Source organism: Eucyclogobius newberryi, unplaced genomic scaffold, assembly GCF_026437365.1.
Source record: "Eucyclogobius newberryi isolate DKJ021-1_F unplaced genomic scaffold, fEucNew1.0.hap1 SCAF_16, whole genome shotgun sequence".
Classification (NCBI taxonomy): domain Eukaryota; kingdom Metazoa; phylum Chordata; class Actinopteri; order Gobiiformes; family Gobiidae; genus Eucyclogobius; species Eucyclogobius newberryi.
In genome coordinates, this window is record NW_027315790.1 from 26,290,384 (window position 1) to 26,307,409 (window position 17,026).

At 41.0% G+C, this 17,026-nt stretch overlaps 1 protein-coding gene across 1 annotated transcript in view; it reads left to right on the forward strand.

Moving 5' to 3' along the window:
• Positions 1 to 15,648, forward strand: part of nfatc1 (nuclear factor of activated T cells 1) — a 75,383-nt gene extending 59,735 nt beyond the window's left edge. Inside the window, exon 10 of the mRNA XM_072448140.1 lies at positions 13,868 to 15,648. Within this exon, the coding sequence (XP_072304241.1) occupies positions 13,868 to 13,923 (56 nt within the window). The 3' untranslated portion in view covers positions 13,924 to 15,648. The remainder of the gene's footprint in view (positions 1 to 13,867) is intronic.
• The last annotated feature ends 1,378 nt before the right edge of the window (positions 15,649 to 17,026 follow it).

Below are 17,026 nucleotides of genomic sequence, written 5' to 3' on the forward strand. Positions count from 1 at the left end.
GGCTCCGAGAAGTGACTTTGCAGGTTTAGTCCGAGAGCAAAAAGAAATGTCCCTCTGTTTTCGTTTAAATATAACAATGAACAAAGCAGACGTTTCAGATCAAATCGTTTCAGACGAGAGCGTTTCACAGGATTGCACCGGCTCGTTGCGTTTGCGCCCAGAACTATTTCATAGAAGCTGTTGGATAGACGGCGTTGAAGGGTGTTTTTATCTTTATGGAGTCAAAATGTGCAGAAATAAATGTGCAAACCAAGCCTGGCCTGTTATTAAGTGTCAAAAGCTACGTTTGTTTTTCCAATTTGGGCAGATTTTGTCAGAACGTACTTTGACCACAGCATTTTTTGGGCCTAAAACATGCATTCTGACTTGCCTCTCCACAGATCTGACCTCGCCTGCTTAAATCCATGGAGATAGATCCGTGTATTTCCCGCACTGTAGAACATTTCAGTCAAAGTGACACCATGGAGATGAGCAGGTGGCGGACCCTCAGTCAGAAAAGTGCACCCCAAATGTCTAAAGTTACTAAGAATGACTCAAAATGTGCCAAGAATGACTCAAAATGTGCTAAAAATGACTCAAAATGTGCTAAGAATGACTCAAAATGTGCTAACAATGACTCAAAATGTGCTAACAATGACTCAAAATGTGCTCAGAATGACTCAAAATGTGCTAAGAATGACTCAAAATGTGCTAACAATGACTCAAAATGTGCTCAGAATGACTCAAAATGTGCTAAGGATGACTCAAAATGTGCTAACGATGACTCAAAATGTGCTAAGAATGACTCAAAATGTGCTAAGAATGACTCAAAATGTGCTAAGAATGACTCAAAATGTGCCAAGAATGACTCAAAATGTGCTAAGAATGACTCAAAATGTGCTAACAAGTACTCAAAATGTGCTAACAATGACTCAAAATGTGCTCAGAATGACTCAAAATGTGCTAAGGATGACTCAAAATGTGCTAACGATGACTCAAAATGTGCTAAGAATGACTCAAAATATGCTAAGAATGACTCAAAATGTGCTAAGAATGACTCAAAATGTGCCAAGAATGACTCAAAATGTGCTAAGAATGACTCAAAATGTGCTAACAAGTACTCAAAATGTGCTAACAAGTACTCAAAATGTGCTAACAATGACTCAAAATGTGCTCAGAATGACTCAAAATGTGCTAAGAATGACTCAAAATGTGCCAAGAATGACTCAAAATGTGCCAATTATGACTCAAAATGTGCTAAGAATGATTCAAAATGTGCCAAGAATGACTCAAAATGTGCTAAGAATGACTCAAAATGTGCCAATTATGACTCAAAATGTGCTAAGAATGACTCAAAATGTGCCAATTATGACTCAAAATGTGCTAAGAATGATTCAAAATGTGCCAAGAATGACTCAAAATGTGCATCTGTAGGATTTGGAAAGACATTTGTGACCTAAATCTACACGTTTAACTCTTTCACAGAGTCTTTTACCTTTCGTTGACCTCACTGTACACGTTGCTTATTGTGAAGTTTTGGCAAAGGCGCCACATTTCTCCCAAAAAACCTCTCAGTCGGTCCGTTTTATTACAAGCAGATTTGTTCGAGGGACACGGGAGGTCACTGCGGTCGGGTTTGATTTGGTTTTACAGCTCGGGCTCCTGACACGTTTTGTATTTTCTCCTTTTCTGTGGAGATTTAATGAAAGAAAGCGGGACTCGCGCTGCTACGTCGGGATTTGGATTCCTGAGAAAGCTGCCCAGAGTTTGATCGCGTCGTAAAAGTCGTCTATCTGACCCCCGCTCCTGGCTCTTCGTCCACAGTCTCGCTGCGCTCTGTGTTCTTAACAAAGTGCAAAGGAGATGTGCAAGTACAAATAGAGGTTAAATATGTAAATGACTGTATTTTTAGTATTTTCAAGGATTTAGTGTCATAATGGAAACAGAGTGTGATCTTGAACCGACCCTAAAGTTCATTTTTAAGCCTAACTGTACGGTTTTTGTCTTTGGGAGGTATATATATGTGTGATTGCAGTTTTTCTTGTCCATTACCGTATTTTCCGGACTAAAAATGCATAAAGAAGATTTTTTTTTTTTTATGCGGTTGCAATTGTGAAAATAACAAATAATATCACATATAAGTCGCTCCGGAGCATAAGTATAAGTATAGATATAAGTATAAGTCGCAGTCCGGCCAAAACTATGAAAAAACTATTACTTATAGTCCAGAAAATACAGTAATTGCAGTTTTTCTTGTACTTTAATCCATCGTTCGTCTCATTTTGTCTTAATCATATGTACATTTTGCAGAATAATGTGAACTGGAGCTTTATAATAGGGCAGTGGATGTGAGCGGTGCTTTAATGTTCCCCAAACTCGGGCATTGTTTGGTCTGTACTGGGTCTAGACTCGGACTTCCTGGTTTGGGCTGGTCCCGTGTCACTTCCACTCTGTGTCTGGAGTAAAAACATTCACACCACTTTTCTGTCTGTGGTCTCATTTAACTGTAAGAGAGACGCATAAAGCTGGGACATTGTTGTTATTGTAGGCTGTTGAACTGAATTGACTTGAATAGGTTGTAGTAAAAAGTAGTCACCTTTCTTACTGCTGTGTTTCATCACGGGCCAATGATATTCAGAACAGATGGGGGCGAGTAAAATTAATCATGTTGAAATATTTTTTGTTGTTGTAATAAAGTGAGTTCTAGGGCCTAGTCGTGTTTAGAAATCAGATTTTAGTAGTACAATGTAATCAATAAGAAAATCTGTATCTTCATATTTTAGACTCTGAAAACAATCAATTAACTGCAATTTAAGTGTAAAAATATTCAAGAATGTATACTTCAGAATGTGGGCGACAAGAGGCATGACACTTTCTTTACGAACTGACTGATCTAAATACAAATTGTTTTATGACTTTAAAACAAAAAGTAAGCACACATTTGAATGTACAATGTTTAAAAAGTCAGTTAGTTTGCACCTCTATTACACAGGATGTAATGGACAGATCTTTAGAGTCAACGAAAAACGATTGTGGAGTCAAGAGTTCTGTCAGCGATTGTCCAGTCAAAGTAATACATTCTTAGTTTAGCTTATTTGCCGTTTGTACTTGTAATTTAATGTACAGATATGTGTAAAAAGCTAAAAGTGCACTGTAAAACATCAGAAACAACCAAAACATACCATCTGTGGCCTCTCCAAGTCTTGAAATCACACTTTTTCCTCCATTTTGAAACTTTTAAAGGGTCTAAATCGTGTATTATTTTGATCCAAGCTTGTTTAAAGTTTGCATGTTTTCCCTGTGTCTGCGTAGGTTTCCTCTACCACTAAAAGCATGCGTAATAGGCTCCTCCCCTGAAAAAGATCTCAGTGGGACATTACTGGTGAAATAGACATATAAAAATCAATACTAGCAGTTGTGTATTTCACTTTTTACATATTCATCTACTATTTCCCTGAATACTTTTACTTCACTCATGTATTTCTCGCGTTTCTCCGTCTCGTTTCGCCTCTGCCTCTGGTGCTCAGCCCTAAACACGCTGCACTTTACGGCAGTGAGCCCGTGATTGGCCTGTGTTTGTGTTGGGTGTTTGTGTGAAACCGTAGCGCCTGCGGCTAACGTCATGCGGCCCTCACTTCGTTAAAAGCGCTGGGCCCCGATGCGGTGATTTCCTGTATGGCTCCGGCTCAGGTGCGCTGCGGTCGGAGCGCGATACCTGAAACTTTGAAACCGACGCCTAAAATGAGACGCCATTATTCAGAAATGGCCGCCGTCCGCACTGCATTCCCCCCATTAGACATCTGCAGAAGCATTCGCCTTATGTAACGCTGGTATGTTTCAGTAATAATCCCTAAATGACCTCGTCCCCGTATTATATGTTTTAGCGTCTAATGATTACACCGGTCCAAATATAACACATGGGAACGTCTGACTGGAAACGGACGAATGTCCCTCGTTTAAATTCACCCCAGTTACAATTAGAGCTGGACTGGTACCGCTTTGTCTGGGAGGTGACGTCCGAGTCTGTGTTTTAGGTGCGAGAGAGGCGTTTTAATGGGCTGTAGTATGTTATGCAAGCTACTGATATTATTCAAAATGTGCTTAAAACCTGCTTAAGCTTTTCGACTTGTAAACGGGTGAAATGTTGCAGGAGAAAGAGCCTGATGCGTGTGGTTAAAATACACTCTGGATGTGCGATGTTGGTCCAGTGCTGCTGTTCTAAAGCGGCATAAATGTGTAATAATATGTGTAATAACATGTGTAATAACGCGGTATGGTGGTTTTAACTTTGTCGGGAAGCTTCCAAACGACATGCAAGAAGTAGATATTTATACATATACATCTAACTTGCCCGCATACCGCGTTATTACACATACACGTTTATGCAGGAATAGTGTGTTGACTGTGGTGAGGATTGAACCATTAACCAACATTGCGTGTGGCTAAAATACACGCAATGTTGGTCCACTGCTGCTGTTCTAAAGCGGCACAAATGTGTAATAAATGTGTAATAATATGTGTAATAACGCGATATGGCGGTTTTGTCATTGTCGAGACGCTCCCAAACGACATGCTAGAAGTAGATATTTAAATACGTATATCCAAGTTACTCGCATACAGCGTTATTACACATATTATTACACGTTTATGCAGGAATCGTGTGTCAAAGTAATCGTGTGTTGACTGTGGTGAGGATTGAACCATTAACCAACATTGCGTGTGGCTAAAATACACGCAATGTTGGTCCACTGCTGCTGTTCTAAAGCGGCACAAATGTGTAATAAATGTGTAATAATATGTGTAATAACGCGATATGGCGGTTTTGTCATTGTCGAGACGCTCCCAAACGACATGCTAGAAGTAGATATTTAAATACGTATATCCAAGTTACTCGCATACAGCGTTATTACACATATTATTACACGTTTATGCAGGAATCGTGTGTCAAAGTAATCGTGTGTTGACTGTGGTGAGGATTGAACCATTAACCAACATTGCGTGTGGCTAAAATACACGCAATGTTGGTCCACTGCTGCTGTTCTAAAGCGGCACAAATGTGTAATAAATGTGTAATAATATGTGTAATAACGCGATATGGCGGTTTTGTCATTGTCGAGACGCTCCCAAACGACATGCTAGAAGTAGATATTTAAATACGTATATCCAAGTTACTCGCATACAGCGTTATTACACATATTATTACACGTTTATGCAGGAATCGTGTGTCAAAGTAATCGTGTGTTGACTGTGGTGAGGATTGAACCATTAACCAACATTGCGTGTGGCTAAAATACACGCAATGTTGGTCCACTGCTGCTGTTCTAAAGTGGCATACATGTGTAATAATATGTGTGATAAATGTGTAATAATATGTGTAATAACGCAGTATGGCGGCTTTATCATTGTCGCTCCCAAACAATATCAACAACAAGAAGTACATATGTTAATATATATATCTAACTTGCTCTCATGCATTGTTGCGTTATTACACATATTATTACACGTTTATGCAGGAATCGTGTGTCAAAGTAATCGTGTGTTGACTGTGGTGAGGATTGAACCATTAACCAACATTGCGTGTGGCTAAAATACACGCAATGTTGGTCCACTGCTGCTGTTCTAAAGTGGCATACATGTGTAATAATATGTGTGATAAATGTGTAATAATATGTGTAATAACGCAGTATGGCGGCTTTATCATTGTCGCTCCCAAACAATATCAACAACAAGAAGTACATATGTTAATATATATATCTAACTTGCTCTCATGCGTTGTTGCGTTATTACACATATTATTACACGTTTATGCAGGAATCGAGTGTTGACTGTGGTGAGGGTTGAACCATTATCTAACCTTAATAGCTCGACTCTGTACTGATATTTTCTACCATTTAAAACTCATATTATATTTAATTCACTGCAACTTTTGAGCAGCTGTTGCAAATCCCTCTAAACCCTTGTCCTCTTCCGTGTGAGACGACAAGGACAAAAGTACCATAAACTCCATAACTCAAATAAACCCTTTTGCCTGTTGAGACGCTGCTGGTTTAATTCACAAACGTTTTCATGTGGGACATAAAGAGGTTTTTCTGTGCAGTCCTGAGCAGAGCCACGGTGACGCGTCATAAAACCTGCAAAGCTTTGATTTTTCATTTTTTTGTCTCCAGGGCTGTTCATTTCCACATGTGTTAGTCATACAGTGGTGAGGCTGGGAGCACAAGGTCTATGTCAAGTCCCAGGGTTGAACTGCATTATGGGGGTTGGCTGGAGAAAATACGAATCGATGCTAAAACTATTTGAAAAAGTATCGACGCTGGACAAAAAGTCACAGTGAGATGACAAAACTTGACTTTTTTCGAAATAGTTTTAGACTTTTCTTGATTTGCTCAGAACTAATAGAAGATCACGTGATAATATAAAGAATTATTTTGTGCTAAAAATTACATTAAAGCATTGTTATGAGGGTATTAAAACTGCAGTGGTGGGAAGAGCTATGAAACTTTGTACTCGAGTAGAAGTAGTGCAGTTATGACTAATAATGTACTGCACTTCAGTTAAAGTATATGTATATATAAACAGGTACAAGTAGTCTACCAAAAATGAAGTATAATAAGCTAAAAAAACATACAAAATCTAAGTAACATGAGAGTTGATTGAAATATTTGGACAAAGATGAATAACATATTACAGACTTTTTGTTTGATCTGATAAAAAAAAACTGGTGAAACTTAGAACAAAAACGCACTGTATTTTTGAGCTTCTTCATAATCAGTTTTGACGTTTACATTTTGCAAGATTTCATAAACGTTAACGCGGCGTCACCAGCGGCAACGCGTGGTTTGGAACGACCGGACGCGTCGCCGTAAAATCTCCGGCGGGCGACACCGGTGGCCGTTAAGTGAACTGCAGTTTTCGTGGTTGTTTATGGGATTAGGCCACGGGTGAAATATTCGATCGCGAAATGGAACAGATTACAAAGTGTTAGAATGTTTTTGATTGGATCTGACGTTTTCCACAGCGTCACATCTTGTAAATCTGTGGTTTCGGTGACAACATTTCAGCTGAATTGACCTTATAGCTGCTTAATTCTGCACTAAACAACCAAAACAGGCAATCGCAGTGATGTAAAAGACATATCTAACCACACGTGAGGTCTTTTTGATCTGTGTGGCGTGATATTATGACATCTCTACTTCTGAAAATTACATCTATAGCCTAAAAAGAATGTACGTTTGAACTCGTTTGAACTCGTGCACAGTTTGCCCAGCGCTGCAGTTTTTTTGCAAACACAATCCCAGGTCTGTACGCCGTGCTGGCATGTGACTAAACAGAGCACTAAGAACAAGCAGAGGTGGATTACAGCCTTGTGTTGAGCCCAGGCCACAAGTCACTGGATGTTCTTGGCTGAAGTCGCTGTGATCTTGTCGGTTTCCTGCTCCCACAGCGAAAGGAGGCGATGTCTGAGCGGCTTTTGGGCAGTAAATCCAAGTAAACGCGTTGGATTTATAGAAACTTCTAATCGTCGCACAAGTCCCCAGTGTCACGGCGACAATTGGGGCGGGGCGGTTCATTCGGCGGCCAATTAATCGACTAAACGGCTCAAAGCTCGCGGACCTAAACTAAAGCGCACTGAAAAGCTGCTGCGCGTTTCATCAGCGACCGACTCTCTGGAGCCGGGGCCCGTTTTAGGTCACTGTTGTGGCGCGCGTTGATCGATACATTGACTGAGTCCAATTAGACGCTCCACTTCAAATCTAGCACCAACACTAGAACTGGGCCATGGCAACGCACTCGGCAACACAGGAAGTGGTGGCCTCAATACTGCGGCTGTGACTCAACACACGCTTGTCCTTTTATTATTGTGGAAGAAGTGAACTTATGCACTACGACTTAGATCACTGCGTTAATGTCACTGCTGGGAATACTATTTTAATTATATCTAGTATTATTGTACCTCTGGTGTAATACACTAGCAACAAGTACTGTCCTTTTATAACAACCAAGCTGCTGTGTCTACTTTACCTAATGCTGGATTGATTGATTGATTGATTGATTATTTGAGCTCTACTCGTCATCAATCTGAAATGGAGCAACTCTAAGTGGAATTTTAGTCAATCGCAGCAGCCAATTGACAAACTTTGACAATAAAACAGTATAATATGTGTCTATAATCATGTGTGGAGCCATATCTTCTGTTTCTCACACTTTGTACCTTGTTATTAATTATTATTAAAGGGTTTTAGGCATGTCTTATTCCTTTAAGACAGAGAGACGTATCTATACTTTATCTATAATTTGATGATGTTATAATCTCAGTTGGACGGCGTTTAGGAGCCTGTTTAACTCTGTGGGAGATTTACTGGTTTTGAAAGAAAAATCCCAAATAGTTCCTTTAGCGGTAGTAGTAATAGTAACTTTCAAATTGGCTGTATAAGATGGATTCTCGTGGGTTTGAAAAACACAAACCTCGTGACAATCCAGCTCCCAGCGTAAGGTTCGATGTCACTCTGTTTCTTTTGTACATTTAAACGTACTTTAACCACCACAACTGCTTCTATTACTGCTACTTTTACTACTACTTCAACCTCTGCTGCTCCGTCAATAACAACACCACCCACCCTTTCTTTTTGTGTTTTTCTGTGGATGCCTTTCGCTCACCTTTTATTCCACAATGGGACACGAGGGGACCGTCTGAACGCCTAAATCGCAGACGTTATGGGGCCGAGCGATGACTGAGTTGAATATTTACAGCCGCCATCGTGGTTCACTTGAGCGGAGACTCCGGAGCGGGACAGCGGGCTCTCCAGGGGTCGGACTTCTCTGTTTTGAATCCCGACGTGGCCGAGGTCAGAGCCAAATCAAATATGACACAGAGGTCGACCCGTTCCAGAGAAGCCTTTTTGTTTTATTTCATGGAGACATATTACGCCCAATTGACTTTTAAGAGCTTTTACAGCGACGTACGTTGACAAAGCTGGCAGCGCCGTGGTTTAGAACAGGAAGTCAGTGGATCCATTGCACAGTTTTTAGATCAATAACCTCATTTTTAGATCATAAATTTAAACCCGAAACATGCATAATATGTATTCTTCAAGCAGGCCACCCACATGTAGGACTAGATTATTGTGTTAACTCTTGATTTTATCTTGATTTTTCCTGGTTTGAGTACATTTTTTATGCATTACGGACTGAGATATGTAGTCCTCGTGTTCCAGTCCTTGTGTAGTTCTGGTTTATTTAGGTAGAGTGTTTATTTGACCATTATTATTAGTATTATTTTGTCTTACGCTAGCTGTTTTTATTTTATCTTTATTTTTCCTCTCCATTCCTTATTAAGAAATGAGAGGTTCTGTCTATAGGAGTTTTTCTTTAGTTTAGTTTATAAGAGTTTTTCTATTAAGAGTGTTTTTAAACTTCCTATAAGTTATCTGTCCTTTTCCTCTGTATCTACTGCGTTGCAACAATGAAATTCCCCCATGTGTGGACAATAAAGGAATATCTTATCTTATCTTGTCTTAGTTCAGATTGTGTCCCGGGTTTAGTCCCAAATATTGGTCCAAAACGGCCAAAATCACTTCTCTGCATGAAAACGTTTCGCTTTCTGCATCGACAGAAATGAATGATTAACACTTTTGCTTTGTAGCTACAACTTTTCCAAACCAATCCATCACTTTGTTTCACCCTTTAGTTATATTTTCCTCATTGGAGTTGATTCTTAGGCATTTTGAGTGTATTATCTGATGCTGATGATATCACTGGGACCTGGGGGTTGTCTGTGGGTTATGCAAGAGTCCGCGGCTTCAGACAAATATGTGATGAAAGTATTCAAACTTGAAAAGCTTGACAAAATCTGGATCTTTTCAAAGCGCATTTTTGAACCTCTGTCGCGGACCGGGCTGCCAGGTTTTCTCGGTCAGATGTGCGGCCGCTGTCCTCGCGTTGTAATGACTTCAGGCTGCTAGAATCGCTCCGGGATCTTCTTTTTTAAAAACTCAAATCTGTGCAAAAAAGGCGCACGTCTGGATCTCTTTAACGGCGTCGGAGTGCGTTAGAATGGATATTATTCTGTAAATGTTAATCTACAGCTTACCAACAGCCAGTCAAATCACAAAAGTTGCAATTATTTAGGTATTTCAAGGTAGTTAGACCTTTATAATATGCTCTGAAATGCATGTAAATTGTCATATTACCGTATTTTCCGGACTATGAGTTGCACCAGCCAAAAAATGCATAATAGAGAAGAAAAAAAACATATATAAGTCGCACTGGAGTATAAGTCGCACCAGCCAAAAAATGCATAATAGAGAAGAAAAAAAACATATATAAGTTGCACTGGAGTATGAAATGCAGTTGCAAGTGTGAAAATAACACATAATATCACATATAAGTCACTCCAGAGTATATAAGTACAAATATAAGTATAAGTCGCACCCCGGCCAAGACTATGAAAAAAGGTGCGACTCATAGTCTGGAAAATACGGTACTTCAGAAGCTTGAATCGCTATTCGCAAGATCGGCTCGACAAATTGCAATTAGAGATCTTTCCAGAAGCGTTCAGACCGACCGTTTGGACCCCGGGAAACAGCAAAGAGCCAAAAACAGAGGCTCACGCCGTCCTTCTGGTCCAAAAATATGTTCATAATTTGAGCCTGCAGAGTGTGTACAGAAACCCGGCTTCTCTGTGGTCCCGTCCCCACTCTGACCTCTCCGTTTGCTGGAAGTGAGTTCTATTTTCTCTGAGGAGGGCCCTAAATCCCGGCGTAATGGAGCCGCGACGAGCGCGTGGGTGCTCGGGTTACAGAGGGTTTGGTTCTCTGAGCCGAGGGCAGAGGGAAGACCTGCTCTGACCGGCCGCTGTCCCGGGACGACACGGCGGGCTGTTCCCGTTCACGCCGCCTCGTATATCACGCACAGCTGCACCGGCCCCTGGGAACAGAGCGGGAGACGTGAAATATATGCACTCAGTCTCTATCGTTTTGTAGAAAAGGGAAGTGAGAATCTACTGCGTTTGATTCCCGTTGCCCGGGTCCGGTCGCCACGCCCTGCTCCGCCCTGCTCCGCCCTCCGAGTCGAACTCAAACCGGACAGAGCGATCGGATTTGTTTATTTCAGTGGCGAGTGTTGATCTGCAGAAATCCTCCATGTTTTTCAGTCCCTGTGATATATTTTTTCCCCCTTTCTTTATTCCTCATAAGCGGCCATATTTGTCGCGATGTATATGGACCGTTAGATGTCCATGATTGGCTAATTCACCTGTCAATCAAGCTCATCTGAACTCTACGCCGATATCGATCTGTGTAAAAAATACAGAAAGAGATATCGTTCTGGCTTTGAGGCGGTGATTCCCAGGGGCCTTTCTGTGCAGAGTTTGCATTTTCTGCCTGTGTCTGTGAAGGTTTCTTTTGGATGCCCCGAGAGAGAGATTCTTCCCCAGTGGGTCAATAAGGTGACAAATTCAAAATGTAATAGCATCACCGCAACTGAGAGTTTAGATTGAGAACTGGATGACTTGAAGTACTACTACTGGCACTACTATTACTACATATACTGCCTTCTAATCCTATAGTACTGTTACCGGTGCCACATGCTTTTGTGCTTCCCACCTTTGCTAAAGGGCCCTTTTCCCAACAAAATAATGAATGAGCTCTGGGTCCCGCCTAAACCCTCGAGAACCGCAGTGTCTCAGAGTCTTTAAATGAGACACAAAATGATTAGTGTCTCTCCGGGCTCGCTCTATTTTCCACCTGAGCTCCCGCGTCTGGCCCCGTCCGTCTCTCTGCTCGTGTTGGCCCCGTCTCTCTGCTCGTATTGGCCCCGTCTGTCTCTCTGCTCGGGTCCCTGTCCCCATCTCTCTGCTCGTGTTGGCCCCGTCTCTCTGCTCGTGTTGGCCCCGTCTCTCTGCTCGTGTTGGCCCCGTCCGTCTCTCTGCTTGCGTCCCTGTCCCCGTCTCTCTGCTCCTGTTGGCCCTGTCTCTTTGCTCGTATTGGCACCGTAATCTCTCTGCTCGGGTCCCTGTCCCTGTCTCTCTGCTTGCGTCCCTGTCCCCGTCTCTCTGCTCCTGTTGCCCCCCTCTCTCGGCTCACGTTGGCCCTGTCTCTTTGCTCGTATTGGCCCTGTCTCTCTGCTCATATTGGCCCCGTCTGTCTCTCTGCTCGTATTGGCCCCGTCTGTCTCTCTGCTCGGGTTCCTGTCCCCATCTCTCTGATCATATTGGCCCCGTCTCTCTGCTCCCGTCTCTCTGCTCGTGTTGGCCCCGTCTCTCTGCTCGTATCGGCCCTGTCTCTTTGCTCGTATTGGCCCCGTCTGTCTCTCTGCTCGTGGCCCTGTCCCCATCTCTCTGCTCGCGTTGGCCCCGTCTCTTTGCTCGTATTGGCCCCGTCTCTCTGCTCGTACTGGCCATGTCTCTTTGCTCATATTGGCCCCGTCTCTCTGCTCATATTGGCCCCATCTCTCTGCTCGTGGCCCTGTCCCCATCTCTCTGCTCGCGTTGGCCCCGTCTCTTTGCTCGTATTGGTCATGTCTCTTTGCTCATATTGGCCCCGTCTCTCTGCTCATATTGGCCCCGTCTGTCTCTCTGCTCGTGGCCCTGTCCCCATCTCTCTGCTCGTGTTGGCCCCGTCTCTCTGCTCGTATTGGCCCTGTCTCTCTGCTCGTATTGGCCCCGTCTGTCTCTCTGCTCGTGGCCCTGTCCCCATCTCTCTGCTCGCGTTGGCCCCGTCTCTTTGCTCGTATTGGCCCCGTCTCTCTGCTCGTACTGGCCATGTCTCTTTGCTCATATTGGCCCCGTCTCTCTGCTCATATTGGCCCCATCTCTCTGCTCGTATTGGCCCCGTCCCCGTGCCCGCGTGTCCTCAGCTGCTGTTTAAGACCCAGAACAAAACAACACCTGGGGCAGAGTTTGCGTCAGCTCTCCAGACGCTCTCGCTCTCAGTGGGACGCGCAGGAGGCTAATGTAGGAAACAACACGTCCCACCGCAATTAGACCCACAAATAGATCTTAGACCCGACAAGCGCGTTTGGATCCACGTTAGTTTAGGATCCACGTTAGTTTAGGATCCACGTTACTTTAGGATCCACGTTAGTTTAGGATCCACGTTAGTTTAGGATCCACGTTACTTTAGGATCCACGTTAGTTTAGGATCCACGTTACTTTAGGATTGCCAAACGATAATCACGGTGACAAATGCTCTCTTATGAGTTTCATACACTAAACAAATAAGTGGGTTTTGAGTCCTTCGGTGGCACAGAAGGGATGATTTTAACGTCTTCTGTGTAAGTTTGTGCTTTTTTTTCTCTTTTTACTTTTTACTATGACAATTTTACTTTTGATCCTCACTGTTTTTATTGTATTTTTTTATTTCCTTTGAGTAAAATGTGTTCATCGATCACGTAATCAATGTTGAAATGGAAAAACTAACAAATAAAACAACATTTAATGCTCTTTCTCTGTGCAAAAAGTTTCAATTTGTGCCGTTTTTAAAGGGTTTTTAATTTAAATACATGTCATAAAATAGTTTTCTTACCAAATACGTGTGCTTTGCTTTATCCACGTTCAAATAATCCTGCATATATTGAGTCTGTGTCCCTGTATCGAGCTCTGTTCCACTTAGTGACATCATTAATTGGCAATCCTTAAAGTGCTCCTCACTGGTTTTAAAGTACACATCTTTACCAGACTTATTTTTATACTTTCGCTGCTCAAACTGGCATCTTCAACACTAGCAACTATATTTTTCTTTCCTTAATTAAAACTTCCTTTCATTTCATCCTCTTCATCTTTTCCTGCCGTTTTCAAGTACAAACTATTGACTCACGCCACCGTTTTATGCGACAACATTGTCTTTTTCTGCTTTTTTTAATAACATTTATCACTCTCTGTCTGTTTCAGTGAATGAAATCATCAGGAACGATTTGTCGAGCATCTCCGTCCACAGCCACGCGTAGCTTCCTGTCCGAGAGGTTAAAGGTCACACCAAAGACACTACCCTTCCTTGCCTTTCGCCATCGGACGGGAGAAATAAACACAAACTGCACAAACTTTGACAATGAAGTTTGAACATTAACGACGACCGGGGTCCAACAAAACGTGCCTTGATTTTTGGATTTTTGCCTTCGACGTTATCTGGAAGAATGACTAACGACCGCGTAACGACGTGTACAAATGAAGCAGCCGCCACCGTAGTTAAGCTTTTAGACCAACGCCAAGCATTCCCTCTGTGTCTTTATTATTACGGTTTGTAAATGATTCAGTGCCTACTATACGACACGTGTATTTGTATATAATGTAAGCTGCAGTGCTCCATATCTAGCGTTTTATACCGGTCAAATTGTGCCTTTAACTGGAATTGTAAGGTCCATCTCGGATTTTAAAATGCTACGTTTGTATGCGTATGAATGCAATCTTTTTTATATATATATAACTAAAGCACTAAAATGTCAATGCATTTAACTTTTTTCTCAATCAGGGTGTTTCTAACATGTTAAAATCCTGTGCGTAGCCTATAAGCTGCCTGGAGGTCCAATCGTGACAATCGTAGTACCGTAATTGCTGGAGTATAAGTTGCACCAGCCAAAAAATGCATAATAGAGAAGAAAAAAACATATATAATTTGCACTGGAGTATGAGATGCGGTTGCAAGTGTGAAAATAACAAATATTATCAAGTCGCTCCGAAGTATAAGTATATACGCATAAATATAAGTATAAATCACACACCGGCCAAAACTATGAAAAAAGGTGCGACTTATAGTCCGGAAAATACGGTAAGAAGAATCCTTAGAACGCTTGTATCCATCGGTTTCAAGTCCTTTGAACGGTCAATATTCTCATTACTATTTATAATATAATAGTGGCTCTGAGTCCAATGAAAACATGTTACTGACAGGGCCGTCGACAGAGTGTGGAGGGGCCGAGTTGCACGGGGCCCGCTTTCACCCCCTTTGTTGAATAAAGGCCACACAACGTTTGGATGTTATGCAGTCAATAATGAACTAAACTTTGCTCAAACTAATTTAACTGTAGTACAAATATACAAGGGAATCCCAACCAAATGAAGCGTATGAAATGTTTTTGGACCTCGCTTTACTTTTATGAACCAGTTGCACTTACAGCACAAGTAATTCATCTCAGTTTGAATGACGCTGGACAATTATTGAACCTGGAAACGACACATATGCAAGATTAGCATTGTTAGCAAATGTTAATTACCCAAAGAAATACTGCCAAAAGCAATTTAAATATAGCAATGTATGTATAGCCTACCATTTTGTATTTTTTATATTTATTCTTCGCATGACTTTTTTACTAAAGAAATTCATTGATTTTCAAACTATTATGTCATCTTTTTCCATGTAGTTATATTTTTTATGTTGATCATAAGCATTTTTTATGTTCATCAACTTAAATTGTTAGATAAAATAGCATACAATATTTAGATGGGAAAAAATACATAATTAAAGTCCAAATAAAATGTTTGAGTGCTGTTTAACCCTGTTTAACTCATACTACCTGACACTGTGGATAATACTAAAGACATTTATATTCACAGCTTTGTATGTATTTTGTATTTAAGAGTCTTAACCAATGGGAGAAGCCATAGACATTTACTGAAGTTATTATCCTGCTTCATCCTCATTTTGTGTATTTGTAATAAACAAGCATCATCTGTTATTGTGCCTCTTTTATTTCTCACATAGTTGAACAATACTAAGTAAAAGTATGTACAAATACTATTAAGTACATACTACATCATTATCACTAGTTTTACTTCAACAATCGTTCCCAATCCTCAATCTTTTGCGGCCGTCATAGCACAGGCCGATGCCATTGTCTATGAGTCTTTTTTACTTTTCTGTGTTGTGTTTACAAGAAGCTTTGTTTCTAATCATTGCATTTTATTTGCAACACAAGACTTTTTGTTTTTTCTTTGTGAGATGCAAATGACTAAAATGGGCTTTGGCTAAATACACTCACACATATAGCACATACATATTATTATTACAGTGTATTTATATCGTTTTTCCTCCTTCAAGGCACTCAAAGCGCTTTACCAGACAGTGTGGGCGAAGTGTCTTGCCTAAGGACACCACAACACTTCCTCTAGCGCCCCACTGTGGCTCCTGGTCTCCAATACAAGTGCTGACCAGGCCCTGGTCATTGAGTAGCAGGTCAGATCAGATCAGATAAGAGAACCTTTATTTGTCCCGCTGTGAGGAAATGCCAGTGTTGCAACACAGATTAGGCTCGGATAGACAGATTAGAAACAGAAGAAGAATAAAAGAAACGTCCTTAAAAATATACTTAAATCTGTATAAATATATCCAAATCTAGTGTATGAATGTAAAATGTAATTTAAACATTTTTAAAAATAGAATCTAAAGATATAAGTATTGCCATAAATGCAAAGCACATGCAAACGCACACCTGTGTGTATATAATGATGTTACACAACCAGCTGCACATACAATACAAACACACATTTACATGTACACTTATAGCACATACATAACATCTACCACAATATAAGTCAGACATATCTGGACTATACACCTATCACTACATACTTATATTTTCCGTATGTTAAGTCCTCCCCTGTAAAAAAAAACAAAAAACTGATTGTGAAAGATCAAAAAAGAAAATTTGGGTCATTTTGTTTTGTTTGATATTTTAAAGTGCAGATCAGATATTTTGTGAAGTAACATTTAAAGTCAATATACTTCACTTTTTGAGTCAGTTCTTGTAACAACAGGGTAGAGTATAAGTATATGTGATACTTTTTCATTAAAGTTTGTCAATACCTTTCCTTCTGTATTAGGCAAGCATTAAGCGAGTTATGTCATGTTTAGGTGCACACTGCCCTCTTCAGGCCAGAGCTACTCTTGCAGCTGAACACAATATATTATTTAATTATGGTATATAACAGTATTTGAGTTAAACTATTATTTCATATCCTTTATGTTTTTTCCGAGTAAACGTGTGGTTTATGAAAATCCGGTTGCCTCAGAACCTTGGGTTGTTGACTCAGTTCTGATGCACAGCTCCAGTTTCA